Source organism: Apodemus sylvaticus, chromosome 2 (assembly GCF_947179515.1).
Source record: "Apodemus sylvaticus chromosome 2, mApoSyl1.1, whole genome shotgun sequence".
NCBI classification, from domain to species: domain Eukaryota; kingdom Metazoa; phylum Chordata; class Mammalia; order Rodentia; family Muridae; genus Apodemus; species Apodemus sylvaticus.
In genome coordinates, this window is record NC_067473.1 from 93802716 (window position 1) to 93818506 (window position 15791).

At 40.1% G+C, this 15791-nt stretch overlaps 1 protein-coding gene across 1 annotated transcript in view; it reads right to left on the reverse strand.

Moving 5' to 3' along the window:
* Positions 1–686: 686 nt before the first annotated feature.
* Il23r (interleukin 23 receptor) overlaps positions 687–15791 on the reverse strand; it is a 91106-nt gene continuing 76001 nt past the window's right edge. Inside the window, exons 8-11 of the mRNA XM_052173865.1 lie at positions 14606–14692; positions 10531–10633; positions 6109–6199; positions 687–1468 (exon numbers count right to left, since the gene is read on the reverse strand). Of these exons, the coding sequence (XP_052029825.1) occupies positions 830–1468; positions 6109–6199; positions 10531–10633; positions 14606–14692 (920 nt within the window). The 3' untranslated portion in view covers positions 687–829. The remainder of the gene's footprint in view (positions 1469–6108; positions 6200–10530; positions 10634–14605; positions 14693–15791) is intronic.

Genomic DNA, 15791 nt, shown 5'->3' on the forward strand with positions numbered 1-15791 from the left:
GTTTTCAGGATGGTTTTATGAGATACTCACTCAACACATAGTTGACAATAACAGTCAAACCGCTTGTTTTGCCCATCCTGTGCCTCCTACCTCTTGTGGATTCTGCTAGAATAAATACCGATATTTGCCACAGAATGAAGCCCACCACTCCCCACTCTTAACTTGAATGGAAAAAGGAAGCCCATGGTTCAAACCATCACCGTTTACAATCTTTTAATCTAAAGCAAGGAAAGTAAGTATGTTAATTATCTGCTAGCCGCTGTTCCTGCCATTACTTGTTTGATTGTTTGATTCTAGATCTTGTCTACTCAGGAGAATTTTAAGTAGTAGATGAAAATTAAGCTTGTTTCTGCCTTTGCAAGGAAATATTCATGTTTTAATTTTAAAGACCCATTTTCTACATTTATTTCACTACGATGTGTTCAGCACTATTTGTCCTTTGTACAAACCGAGCTGTTCTGTACAATTTAACAACAGAAGTAGGAGAGAAATAGTCCTGGTCGTGCACACCTTTAATCCTAGCACTTGGGAAGAAGAGGCAGGAAAACCAGGAGGTCAGCCATCCTCAACTATACAGTGAGTTAGTCAAGTTGGCCTTTGTGGGCTTCTGTCTTAAGTGAGAATATGAAAATGAAATGAAAACAAACAAATGAGCAAATAAGCAACAAGCATGCTTCATTGTTTTGTTTTGTTTTATTTTGTTTGTTTTGTTTTGCCAGTGAGGTGAGTTCCATTTTGGAGTTGTGGCAGTGTAAATCACACTTCTCTTAAGGGAAGCTTTGGCTTGCAGTGGAAAGGCAGTGTCTCACATTAACTTTGATGGCATAGTCTATTTTTGCAAGAGTGAAATCCTACTGAAATGGCTTTCCAAAACGTTCTGTGGAAAGTAAGAATTAATAGATGGCAAGTCTTCATTCCTGATTGCCAAACAGGAGACAAATTCATCAGACAGCAGAGTCTGCGCTGGGATAATTTCACTGGGTGAGTCACTTTGCAAAATCATGCTGGTGTCCTCCTGTCTTGAATTTTGTACGTCAAGAGAATTGGATTCACCTTGATTTAAAACGAGGCTCAATTCATCAAGAATTAGTGTTTTGCTTAGTAAAGTCATACTTGAAGCAGAAAATTGGAAGTTGGGATATGTTTTAAATCTGTCAAAGTGGTCATCTGTGGCCTCAAGGGATGTATGGTCTCTTTCATCTCTGTTAATGAAATGGTTTCCCCCAGGAGGAACATTTGAAACCTGGGGTTTGTATCCGGTGTTGAGATCAGGAATATACACAACAGAAGAACTGGCAGACAGCGTTGTTAGAGGACAGTCTCTTGTTTCAAGGAGCCCTGTGAGCCTTTCTTCTTTATAATCTGCCGGTTTGTGTTCCAGGGGAGAGATTTCCCTTATCTCTGTAAGGACAGGATCCACATACAGAGCCTGCTCACTGGCATTATCGTTCTCAAATACACTTTTTTCCTAGGGAGAAAAAAATACTTCATTTTATAGGTACCCCCCAACCCCAGCCACCAAAACACCCAAAGTTATTTAAAAGAATTGACTGGATAATTGAGTTGGGGCTGAAACTTTCTTTTCTCAACTTTCCTTTTCCATTTATCTGAGTGTTTATCTCCTGGATGATTTCCTCCTTCTGTCTTTTTAGTCTCTTCTAAATCTTTATGTAGGTCTCCCAAAGAGAGAATGAATAATATTCCATGTCTTAAGCATATTTCTTGGTTAAAACCTTTTCTTTTTAAGTTTAAAATTTTGGAGGAAGCTCCACTCCCAGGCACTCTAACACACCCAAGATCACAGGATCAGAGGTAAGGAGGACACAACATCTGTCCCAACACTGGGAGTTACTGGGACCAGTGGGACCCAGGCACTCAGGAACTTCGCTAGACCAGTGGCACAGGTTCCTTCTGGTCTGTCTGGGTCAGTGCCCTGAGCAGACCTTGGGCACAAACTCTGCAGCCAGTCCCACAACACCCAGAGGAAGCTCCACTCTCAGGCACTTTTATACACCCAGGATCCCAGGAGCTTGGTCACACCAGGATCTCAGGGTCTCAGAGGAAGCTTGACTCCCAGGATCTCAGACACATCCAGGATCTCAGGATCACAAGATCCCAGAATCCCAGGATCCCAGAGAAAGCTTGACTCTGAGGAGTTCTGACACAACCAGGATCACAGGGAGGGACAGGCTCCAGTCAGAGATATGGAGACAGGTAACACTAGAGATAACCAGATGACAGGAGGTAAGCATACGAACATAAGCAACAGAAGCCAAGGTTACTTGGCATCATCAGAACCCAATTCTTCCACCATAGCAAGTCCTGGATACACCATCACACAGGAAAAGCAACATTCAGATCTAAAATCACTTCTCATGATGATGATAGAGGACTTTAAAAAGGACAAAAATGACTCCCTTAAAGAAATACAGGAGAACACAGGTAAACAGCTAGAAGCCCTTAAAGAGGAAACACAAAAATTCCTTAAAGAATTCCAGGAAAACACAAACAGGTGAAGGAAATGAACAAAACCATTCAAGGTGCACAAATGGAACTAGAAACAATAAAGAAATAACAAAGGGAGACAACCCTGGAGCTAGAAAACCTAGGAAAGAGATCAGGAGTCATAGATGCAAACATCAGCAACAGAATACAAGAGAAAGAAGAGTAAATCTCAGGTGCAGAAGATATCATAGAAAACATTGACACAACAGTCAAAGAAAACACATAAAGCAAAAAGCGCCTAACCCAAAACATCCAGGGAATCCAGGACACAATGAGAAGACCAAATCTAAGGATAATAGGTGTAGAAGAGAGTGAAGATTCCCAACTTAAAGGGCCAGTAAATATCTTCAACAAAATTATAGAAGAAAACTTCCCTAACCTAAAGAAAGAGCTGTCCATGAACATACAAGAAGCCTACAGAACTCCAATTAGACTGGACCAGAATAGAAATTTCTCCTGTCACATAATAATCAAAACACCAAATGCACTAAACAAAGAAAGAATATCAAAAGCAGTAAAGGAAAAAGTCAAGCAACATATACAAGCAGGCCTATCAGAATTACACCAGACTTCTCACCTATGAGAAAGAAAGAGACTATGCAAGCTAGAAGATCCTGGGTAGATGTCATACAGACCCTAAGAGAACACAAATGCCAGCCCAGGATACTATACCCAGAAAAACTCTCAATTGCCATAGACGGAGAAAACAAGATATTCTATGACAAAACCAAATTTACACATTGTCTGTCCACAAAACCAGCCCTACAAAGGATAATAGATGGAAAACACCAACACAAGGAGGGAAAATACACCCTAGAAAAAGCAAGAAAGTAATCTTTCAACAAATTCACACAAACATAATTCCACTTCTAACAACAGAAATAATAGGAAGTAACAATCACTTTTTCTTAATATCTCCTAATTGAAAATTAATATTACTAACATTTCCTAATCATTTGAAATTCAAAAATATGAGGAATTAGAAATTTGTTGGCTGACACCCAGTGGTTTCTCGAATTTGGTAATTGGAGAAATAGGTCCAGTATTGTACAATCCAGATAAAGTTCCTGCTTGTTTATATGTGACAGTGTCTTGCTGTGTACCACATAATGGTCTTGAAATCATGCTTCTCTATTAGTAGGATTGTTTATTTGATGTTTTATACTATACTATGGTTTTCAGAAGAGCTTACGTATTTAAAAATTATTTATACATCCAAAAGAAATGTAGACAATTAATTTGGGAGGTGGTTTGTAAGAGAACAACCAAGAGTGAGACTGAATGTTTTGCTTGACATTTATAATTATTGCATTAATTTTGAAGATGACTTTATAAGTTACTCTTTTTCTGAGAAAAATCCAGAATCTTACCCTCACCTAATGTCTGTACCACCCTCCAAGAAGAACCATTGTTCTTTGAAACAGTTGACGAATGACTTCCTGGATACACACACCATTTCTTAAATGAATGTAGCCTGTTCCCTGTGGCTGAGAATGATGACAACCACACAAGTCAAATAGCTTTGACCATAGCAGGAAATCTGTATCCAAATAATTGTGCCTACAATTCATTCTTTTGTCACAGCAGAACTGTCAATTCTTAGCTTAGCTACTATGGAGGTAAAATCCTTTGGTGATGTGAGGGACATTGAAGTTCGTCCTTTATTACAGTGAACTCCAATATCTAAAAATTTTCCTATTTTGGATTTGTACCACAGTAAGAGCCAAGATTTTAAGCTCTACTAAAAACAAAACAAACAAACAAAAAAGAGTTGATATTTTTCTGTTCATTTAATAACATGTTCATCATTGTTATGATTGGTATAAAATATATTGTGTTGAATATAATAAAAAATAAAAAATAAAATATAAAGTTTAAATTTTTTATTTTTATTTTATCTTGAGAATCCTTTATTCGAATGATGTATATCTAGGCTAGACTGATTAATGTGTTGACTAGTTTTATGTCAATTTGACACAAGCTGGAGTCATTTTGGAAGAGGGCTGAGACAATATAGCCACAGAGTGGCCTGTAAGCCAGCCTGTGGTGCATCTTCTTGATTGATGATTGATGTTGGAGAGACTAGATCATTGTAGGCAGAGGCACCCTTGAGCTAGTGGTCCTAGGAGCTATAAGAAAGCACACTGAACAAGCCATGGAAAGCAAGCCAGTAAGCAGCAGTCATCCATGGCTTCTGCATCAGTTCTTGCCTCAATATTTTGCCCTTCTTTCCCTGGGTGGTAGACGGCAAGCTGTAAGATGAACTCTTTCCTCCCCAAGTTGCTTTTAGTCATAGTGTTTGTTCACAGCAATAGTCAGCTAACTAAGGCAATGGCCTCACTCAGCTTTAAGCAGAGCCACATGTATTTGCTTTATAAATAGGTCTGGTCTGCCCAAACTAAAATCAAAATATAACCCAAATATAAAATTGTTAGGATAGGTGGTAGAGAACTTTAGTTGACAAACGGATAGCCTAGATGTTAATTATATATCATACTTTATAATTTACATATTTGTTATGGTTATGCTCCATTTATATCTGAGAAAAGGAGCCTTTTAATTGGGCAAAAAGATGGAATTATTGTGGGTTGCCTTGGTGCTGTTTGAATTTTGATGTTAACTCTGCTTCATCAAGAGGGGCTGCGCCCCCTCCATGAGGAGTAGATCGCATACTCAGGTGGTCTCACTTGGCCTTCTCCCTATTTTAAATGGTCAAATAAAGGTGGAAGCCAATGTTGGGTGATGGAAGGGAAAGGTGGGTCTCAGAGAGGGAGGAGGAGTTGGAGGAATCTGGGGAAGAGGAGGCAGAAGGAAGATGGAGCAGAACCACATGGCCTGGAGAAGCTGCAAGTAGCGAGGGGCCTCATAGCTGGGGAATAGATTAATACAGCGATAGTTCTGTACAATCTAGGCATATAGCTTATAGCTATAATAACTGGGTTGTGTGTTTTTTATACAGACTTATTGGGATAAGAAATTAATACAACAGTCCCCCTGGTACTTGAGTTCACATAACCCTCCTTCCTAGAAAATTTTTTCTCTTGAGAAAGCCCTCATCTTCTCATATATTCTCTCTGATTTGTAGCTGTCAAAACTTCTCCCAACCCTTCAGCATCCCTAGGCTGTCCTGTGAACTCCTCTTTTCCTAGGAAAAAAATATTCTGATGACCAGAGCGAACTCTTGATCCTAAGTGATATTTTAATTATGGATTTTTGTTGTTGTTTACTATTTATTTATAGATTTATTTATTTTATATGTGTGAATGTTTTGCTTGAATATATGCATGTTCATTAAGTGTGTTTATGGTACAGTGGAGGTCACAAAAGGGCACTGAATCCCCTGGAACTGGAGTTATGGTGGCTATGGGCCACCATGTCAGTTCTAGGAATTGAACCTGGGTCCTCTGCAAGAGCAACAGGTGTTCTTAACCCCTGCCCTGCCTCTCCAGCCCCTGCTTATTTGTCTGACAAAGTCTCATTATATAGCTCTGGTTGGCCTTGAAATCCTCCTCCTGCTTCAGCCTTCCCTATGCTAGTTTGATTGGCACACCCCATCACACTGGACACCAATCAGTTTCTGTTTGGTGTTGTTTGATTGATTACCTGTAATAATTTTGCAACATTACTATTTTCCATATTAGGAATATCTTCATAAAGCCACTTTGGGATCATCAGTAAGACTTTTCTTTTAATTCTAGAAAACAAAAAGATACATTAGAAGCAGCTTCCGTCTTCTTTTCTCCCTCCCTCCCTCCCTCCCTCCCTCCCTCCCTCCCTCCCTCCCTCCCTCCCTCCCTCCCTCCCTCCCTCCCTCCCTCCCTCCCTTCCTTCCTTCCTTCCTTCCTTCCTTCCTTCCTTCCTTCCTTCCTTCCTTTCTTCCCTTCCTTCCTTCCTTCCTTTCTTCCCTTCCTTCCTTCCTTCCTTTCTTCCCTTCCACCTTTCTTATTTTCTTTTTTTGGTTTTCTTGAAACAGAGTTTCACTGTGTAGCCTTGGCTGTCCTGGAACTTGCTCTGCAGACCAGGCTGGAACTCAGTGAAACCTGTTTCTGCTCATGAGTGTTGAGATTAAAGGCAAGACCCTCATGCTTTTCCAGAACATTTCTTTTAAACTGGTACAGGCAATCATAGGTGATGAATGGAGCTAGAATGGAGTACAACTTAACTTTGTGAATCAAAGTCTTCTACTGCTTTCTTAATAAGCATTCAGTGAGAAGCCGATTTGATATCTTGTCAGATGTTTCTCTTGGTGCTAACTTGGTGCATAAAAGCACCTGCTACATGAACTGTGCAAACTATATTGTGCAAACAGGTTGTACTTGGGATGTAGAGAAGACCATACTGACCTGAAGTAAGTTTTTATACACGAGGAGCTTGTGAAAAACAAGCAAGACCTGTTGCTTGTTTTGACAGGATCTCTAAACACATTTACTAAATAACAACCAACATGGCTGAGTGAACTTTGCAAGCTCCTTTGACTTTGATTGACATCAGGGAAAAATGATTCATTTACCTATATTTATACAATTTTTATGACTTAATTTTAAAAATTAATACATATTCTTCCTATGTTTATAATTAGACCAAGCTAATGACTCAATGCTACTGGTATGTTTTCACAAAGCATGCTGATGAAGTATACAGTGATTTTACACATATATTTTAAAAATTTATCTAATATTAGTTTCATTATATTTATGTGGTGATACAATATTATGAAAATATCCTCTATTGTAAAAGACTGGAACCTTTGCTATATCACATATGCAGAGTTAAAAATACACCTCTAAGTCACCAATGACTTAAGACTACTAGTCTACTGTGTACTCAGTTTGTTTAAACCTGCCTTTAAGAGAACAGTTTAACAGTTGATTTCACTTGCCTGGGATTTCCCATGTAATCAACATTTACAACCTAGGCTAATGCATGGCTGTAATCTTAAATTATGTACCATGCCCCCTGACCCAGGCAATGCATGTGTATCATTTGCTGAAACCAGGAAATACAGAAGTTGAAAGCCACTTACTAAAATCTTTTATAAAGGTTGAAAGCAACCATGTATGGATATTAGTTGATAAACAATGGTATTTGTTTTCTGGGTCAGTTGGCACCAGTTGGAGTCAGGGACTCAATCCCTTATAAAACTGTTAGAGATTTTTGTAAAGTATCCCACTCCTCATTGGAGTGAATGACTCCAAGGGAAGTGCTTTTAGTTCTTTCCTTAATGCGACTTTGATGCATTATGGGTAACTTGGTCTTATTCTTTAATGTGTATAATCTGTACATATTTAAAATGTGATTTTTGTCTCCATTTTAGTTCTGATTCTAATAATAGGCTTGTGTCAGTAATGTTTACTTGTATTAAACAGTATCTGCATGTGTGTTAAATACATTGGAACTATTTCCTCTTTTTATGTTGCATGTGTATATATATTTTCATATAAATGTGTGGATATGTGGATATGTATATGTGAAGGTCTGAGGATAACCTTGGGTCATTCCTTAGGCGCTATCTCCCTTATTTTAATGACAGGGGTCTATCTATCATTGGCCTGGAGCTTGACAAGTGAGCCTCACACATCTGCCTGTTTCTGCTTTCCCAGCACTGGGATCGTAAATAACACCCTACCTGTAGCTTTTGTTAACTTGGGCTCTAGGGCTCAAACTGAAGTTCTCCTGCTTGCAAATCAAGTGCTTTATTGAATGGCCATTTTCCAACACTCCTTTATATCTTCTTAAAATTAGAACTTAAACAATTAAATTATTCATGAATTGTTATATTATCTTATGTATTATTGCTAACTAAAAGTTTTTGGGTTACATTAATTATAGTAATGAAATGGTTATTACTTAAAATTTCAAAATATATAGAATATCTTTGGGTGAAGATATAAATACTAACTTTTTTATAGACATTATTTTAACATTAAGACATTTCAAGAGTTTTTGTAAATAATTACAATTTAATACACCCCAAACAAAATTACAAGCTAGTTTATCCATTTTGAAAAGCTACTAGGGCTATGTTTATTAATATATAATTTAAAATTTGAAATATTGGTTAAGTTCTGTGAGAAAAACATATGCATATATTTGGTTGGTACAACTTATAGACTAGCTTGCTTAAAATATTTCTTTTTATTTTGATTATGCATTTCTCATATATACTCATATGAGAAAAATTATCTCATATAACTAGTGATGACAAAGCAAGCAAGCAAGCAAGCAAGCAAGAAATGGGTTTATAATCTCTGATTGGCCACATATATGGCTTAAGTCAGAAACCAGTGACTATTCTTGTGTGTCCAAATCTTTGTATAATTAGATGTGCTAGAAAACTGCAACATTAAGCAACTTTTGTCTACTGAGATACTAGAAATGTCAAATGCACCTGGTAACATTTAGAAAGTCAGAGACCTTTCCTTTCTCATATCATTTTGAACAAGTAAACATAGATCTTTACTATTACCATACTGGGAGAGGTTGTTGGAAAGAAGAAGGGTCCTTCTCCAAGACAACACAGGCTCTTGTTACTGATTTTAGTTGCTATTGTGGTTTGAATAGAAATGCCCCTGCTAGGTCCATAGAGAGTGGCACTGTTAGGATGTGTGACTTATAACTAGTCAGAATCCCGAGAAGTAAATAACTCTATAATGATCAGCCTGATTGGACCATCTGTAACACCCTCAACTTGCAAGGCTCAAGAAAGCATGACAGAATGGACAGAAAGAAGGTAAGCGCCTGAAGATAGAAGAAGTGTTGTGCAACACTGTCTTTAGAACACAACAGGGTTGTGGCACTCACAGACTTATACCAAATGTGGTTAACTGCATGAGACCTATACAAGATTTAATCAGTAAGGATCCCAGTACATATATGGGAGGGGCACATGATTCCCACCCCTAGCTAAGGAGCTATTGGCAGGTGATGGCTGCTGGTCCAGGGGAAATCATTTTTCTTTAAGGCTGTAGCCATTGTTAAGTTGGCCATGATTTAGCAAATAAGTCTACATCTATGCACATGCAAGCAACCCCAATTAAACTAGGTGGGGTGCAAATGGGGGAATAAGAGAAGGGAATGGGGGAGGGAATTCGATCAAAATACACTGTATACTTGGGTGGAATTGTTAAAATAGTTTTAAAATAGGAGGGGTCCTTGAGGCAAGACTCATAAACATCAACATAGTTGGTAATGGAGTGGCAAATTAAAACAGTCCCACTTGTTTTCACATTGATTCAGCTATTTTGTTTGGATAAAGGTCAAGGCAGGCTGTGATTCCTGGGAAGAATCCAGGTACTGTGGATAATGCCTGGTGCAATGTTAGTGCTGTGTAGGAAGAAGAGAACATGGAAATTGATATCCACTATCTCTTCTTGCTGAGTGCTTGAGGACCTTGGGTAGAGGAGTCAACTTTTTTTCTAAGCCGAGTTTAGTTCATCTGTAATATGGAACACAGCTTTTCTGGTGAAATCATTTTGAGGATTAACTGAAGGACATGTGTAAAGAGCTTGACAAGGGTAGGTACTTATTAAATATCTATCCTTTAACTTTCCATTTCAGGGCTGGTGAGATGGCTCAGCTGGTAAAAGTCTCACTGTACAAACCTGATGATCTGGCTTTAATTCCTGAAACTCCCATAAAGGTAGAAAGAAAGAACCAGCTCCACAAAGCTGCCCTCGGATTTCCATGCACGCCCTGTGGCACGTGCTCATTCTCCTAGTCACACATTATACATACACAATAAGTTCTCTTTTTTGAAATAAAGATGTTAAGGTATCTTTTTTTAGTAAAGGCTTGATCTAGCATTGTAGGGGAGTACCAGGACAGAGAAAAAGGAGGGAGGTGATTGGAGAATGGGTAGAGAGAAGAAGGCTTATGGGACATATGGGGAGGGGGGAACTGGGAAAGGGGAAATCATTTGGAATGTAAACAAAGAATATAGAAAATAAAAATTAACTGAGTTGACTACATTTTGATAGTATATATATATATGGCCTAAACCAGGAACCCAAAACTATAGAAACCTACCCTATTCGAAGTGATCTGTTAAATATTCCAATCAGAGAAAAAATCGGCAACATGATGGCCAAGAAGACCATTCCCGACAAAAGTCCAATGTCTTGACTATTATCTAATAAAGGAAAGAAAAGTAATTTTAACCGGGCATTAGTGTCTGTGTGATGACCATGCCAATGTTCTCAGAACCCTATTTAAAGTGACAGTCACCGATCTCAAAGGTAGGGGAAGCAGAGTCGACCTTCACCTAGGACTACAAAATGATTGCCTTTCCACATTGCCTGACTGTCTAACCCAGGAAACCATCTTTTGTGTGAGGAAATTGGACCATATCTATTTGAGGTCAGTGGGTTTCTAGAAGTGCATCTTCAGCAAATGTGGTCAACTCATACAGACATGTTTTGTGTGAGTATGTGTCGTGATAAACCTCATTCGGTTTGTCTGACAGCTGAGAATTCCCGACTGCTATGACAATGTCTAAGGCTGGCTAAAGTCACAACTACATCATTTTTGTAACCTTTTCTGTGAGGCAAAACTTATCTGCAACTTTTAACCATTCTTCAAAACGAAACTTTACTTATGAGAAAGCAGTAATTCTACTTAGAACAATATGTGCTATAAGAAAGAAATAAAAATTGCCACATCTTTCATCCTTTTAAAAAACACCCTTTTTACATTCTGAAGTTAAATTAATCTCTTTAGCTTTCTTAGTATATTTTATCCAACATGTGTTTTTCATAGGCTCATCATATTTTCTCCCTAGAACAGGGGAAAATAACCTCAATATTTTTACATCTAGAAGATACTCTAGATGTGACTTACAGTTTGGAACTTGTGGGGCCATGCTGAGTAGCTGCCTCCTTCCCTTTCTTCTTCCATCCCTACCTCCCAGTCCCACTGTTTTTTTTAGTAATTAGCACTGTGGAGCTACTGGCCCCACACCAGTTGCTTCTTTGCATCATTCACCTGGGTGTCTCCAGGCTGTCTTTCCTCATCTTTAAACTCATCTGCCAGACAGGGCCCTGTGAACTTTAGTCTGTTTTAAATTCTCACAGACTAGAAAATTTGTATTTTTCCTAGGGCCAAAGAGTTATTATTGAACATTCTAAGTAACCAATGAGGCGACAAGCTGCTGCACACCCTTGAGCATTAGAGCTTAGAGTCAGAGAACGGATTATCAAGAAACACGGTGCCTGGAGACATGATATAAGGAGACAGCAGGGACCAGGAGCCAAATTGAACTCTGCTATTTATCAGCTCAATGACCTTGGGGAATAATTACAAACTTGTTGAGACTCACATTTTATTTTTCATAAGACACAGTACTGTCTACCTAATGGAGCAGCCGTGAGTCCCCAGCCTCCAAAATTTCCACAGAAACTCAATGTGCACGTCTACAATTAGGAATCTGTACGGGGTATCTTTTCCTGCTTCATGTTTCTATGTAACATGTAACATTTTGTTGTTTTGTTAATAGTTTTTCTCACCTATCTATCAAGAGTAGAAGCTTTATGAAGACAAAGGCTTTGGCCTTTCTTTCTTTCTTTCTTTCTTTCTTCCTTCCTTCCTTCCTTCCTTCCTTCCTTCCTTCCTTCCTTCTTCTTCCTTCTTTCTTTCTTTCTTTCTTTCTTTCTTTCTTTCTTTCTTTCTTTCTTTCTTTCTTTCTTTCTTTCTTTCTTTCTTTCTTTCTTTCTTTCTTTCTTTCTCTCTCTCTCTTTCTCTCTCTCTTTCTTTCTTTCTTTCTTTCTTTCTTTCTTTCTTTCTTTCTTTCTTTCTTTCTTTCTTTCTTTCTTTCTTTCTTTCTTTCTTTCTTTCTTTCTTTCTTCTCCTTCCTTCCTTCCTTCCTTCCTTCCTTCCTTCCTTCCTTCCTTCCTTCCTTCCTTCCTTCCTTCCTTCCTTCCATCCTTCCTCCATCTCTCCATGCCCCATTCTTTGACAAGGTCTCTTGTACCCCAGCCTGGCTTCTTTTTTTTTTCCCTAAAGAAATTCATTTTTTTCTTTTTTTTTAATTCGATATATTTTTTATTTACATTTCAAATGATTTCCCCTTTTCAGGCCCCCTACTCCCTGAAAGTCACATAAGCCCCCTTCCCTCCCACTGATCTCCCACCCACCCCTTCCCACTTCCCTGTTCTGGTTTTGCCCTATACTGTTACACTGAGCCTTTCCAGAACCAGGGGCCACTCCTCCGTTCTTCTTGTACCTCATTTGATGTGTGGTTTATGTTTTGGGTATTCCAGTTTTCTAGGCTAATATCCACTTATTAGTGAGTGCATACCATGATTCACCTTTTGAGACTGGGTTACCTCACTTAGTATGATGTTCTCCAGCTCCATCCATTTGTCCAAGAATTTCATGAATTCATTGTTTCTAATGGCTGAATAGTACTCCATTGTGTATATATACACCACATTTTTTGCATCCCTTCTTCCGTTGAGGGATACCTGGCTTCTTTCCAGCTTCTGGCTATTATAAATAGGGCTGCTATGAACATAGTGGATCACGTATCCTTATTACATGCCAAGGAATCCTCTGGGAATATGCCCAGGAGTGGTATAGCAGGATCTTTCGGAAGTGATGTGCCCAGTTTTCTGAGAAACCACCAGACTGATTTCCAGAGTGGTTGTACCAGTTTGCAACCCCACCAGTAGTGGAGGAGAGTTCCTCTTTCTCCACATCCTCGCCAACACCTGTTGTCTCCTGAATTTTTAATCTTATCCATTCTGACTGGTGTAAGGTAAAATTTCAGGGTTGTTTTGATTTGCGTTTCCCTAATGACTAATGAAGTTGAACATTTTTTAAGATGCTTCTCAGCCATCCGAAGTTCTTCATGTGAAAATTCTTTGTTTAGATCTGTATCCCATTTTTTAATAGGTTATTTGGTTTACTGGGGTCTAACTTCTTGAGTTCTTTCCATATATTGGATATTAGCCCTCTATCTAACCTGCTTTGTATCTTAGGTTTTGAACTATTGCTTTCTGATTCTACCTCCTCCTTGCAAGGACTTAGGCACACACCACTATGTCCAGCTTTGTCCATTTGTTTCATTGTTAATTTCTTATTACCCAAAACATACATAACTGTTGAGTACATAACTGGTACATAGTTGCTCAAGATGCACTTGTTGAATAAACTAACAAAAGTACAAAAATATCAATACAACCTGAAAGTTTTCTTCTTTAAGACCTGTTAGATTTACATGCTTAGAAGTAAATAGTTTACTAATAAAATAGTCAGGCCTCAAGTTTTTCAATGGCAAATTTCAATTTAGGGTTAGTTAAGTTTGCCCATTGTGATGTTTTATCTAATATTTTTACGTATCTGAAACATATGTTTAGATATATCCATAAATTAAAAAAAAACATACCAAGCTATACTATCAAACAAAATGAGAGCTGGTTCATGTAAGAGAAAGGGCACAGGCTTGTGTACTTAAAAGAATAGAACTGAATGTGGTGTCTCATAATCCCATTATTTGGGAAGCTGAGGCAGGAGGTTTGCTGTGAGTTTTAGAACATTTTGGAACTGGGATATAGTGTGAGACCCTGTCTTGAAAAACAGAACAAAACCCCTAAAAATTAAGGGAAATCAAAGGAATAATATTTGCATTATTTTTAACAGCTTTGTGCATTGATTATTTTTCAACCTTCCTGAATTTCAGCTTTCCCATCTATGAAGTAGATTCACAGCGTGCATCTCAACAGGTTGCTCTTAAGATTGACAGATGAAGTATATACAATCCTAGCACCTGGTGTATAGGTGGCATATTTTTAAAAAGACAGTTTTGGGGACTTGAGACCCAGAGCCTACTGAAATCACCACGTAGCCACCTCACTACCACAGCAGACAGGCATCTCTAAACTATTGCTTGCATTCAGTGTAAGCACATTTTGAACCTAATCAAGTATTTTCCCATAGAAAGTAATTGGTTGTTGTTTTTCTAAGAAATGCTGACACATTAGTTTTGGTGTGGAAGTTATCTGCTGAGGAGCTGAGGAGGCCTAAGTGAATATACACATACATACATACATGTGCATATACATTCACGTGCATATACATACATATATGTGCATATGTGTGTGTTTACCTGAAGAGAGATGTCCTTTGAAGATTGTAGCAGTAAGCATCTCAATCTTCGGAGGCTCTTGGGGTGATTTTGATGTAACCTGGGAAACTTAAAAATAAGAAAGGGTGAAACAGGCATTCGATCTGGGCGGCGGCGGCGGCGGCAGCGGCGGTAGCAGTGGCTGCTCCAGCTGAAGGGCCATCAGCAGTGGAACCAAGGCGACACAGGGTCCAGTTAGGCCCTGCGCCCACGACCACTGACCTTCGCTGACCAGCCGGGCGGCAAGCAACTGCGGTTCTGCGGAGCCTTTCGCTGCACGGAAGCCACTTCAGAACTCGGCTGCCCGCCAGTCAGGAGAGACTCACCGCCATCTTGATCCCGGGCTTCAGAGATCGGTCAGACTGAGGTACACAAACATAATCCTAGGCCCAACACCGCAGGGGTCTGAGCCAGACGGGCGTTGGCCTGCACCCAGGCCCTGGGCTGTTCGAGTGGCCATCGGGGCGCCAACCCAGCCAGGAGTTTTTTTTTGCCCCGGCCGGTGCACGCGCCGCCATTTTGCCTACAGGAGCCAGAGTGCTCGGGAGGGCAGAGACTGCTAACAAGCGTAGCCTGAGGCTAACAAAACGGGGGTCTAGGCCCCAAAAGGCACAGGACTGACCCCAAGAACTGGGCGGCTTGGTGGGCCATCTGTGTGTCAACCAGCCCAGGAGGTTATTAGCACAACAGACTCTCCCGGTGCTTTCGCAGAGCGCGGACGCGCACGCCCGCCATCCGGGTCACCTGGCGGACCCAAATAACAGACATAGCCCTAGGGGAACTTTGCTCGGACCTTGGCCTCCCAGGCGTTTGCCTGGACTCAGGGCCCAGGCGACAAGGCTAACCTAGTGTGCGCCAGCCCGGTTGGGGAAATCGGCTGCCCAGCGGAGTGAGCGGAGCACAGGGGAGGTCACAGCAACATTCACCTTCGGAGCTCCCTGGGGGTGCACACGGGTTCCACCTGGTCCACAGACACAATCTGGGGCAAGGCCTCAGGCAGAAGCCCCCAGCTCAACTCTCTCCGCTTCAGATCAGCCTGGGTGGCCGCCACATCTCCAGGTCCCTCAAGAGGCTAGTGGGGGCTTCCGGGCGGCCAGCTGGGAGAAGTCGGTGTGCTCCAATAAATCCTGCGGGCCCCAGCGGGAGCCTTCAGGTGCCTGCTTCGGGA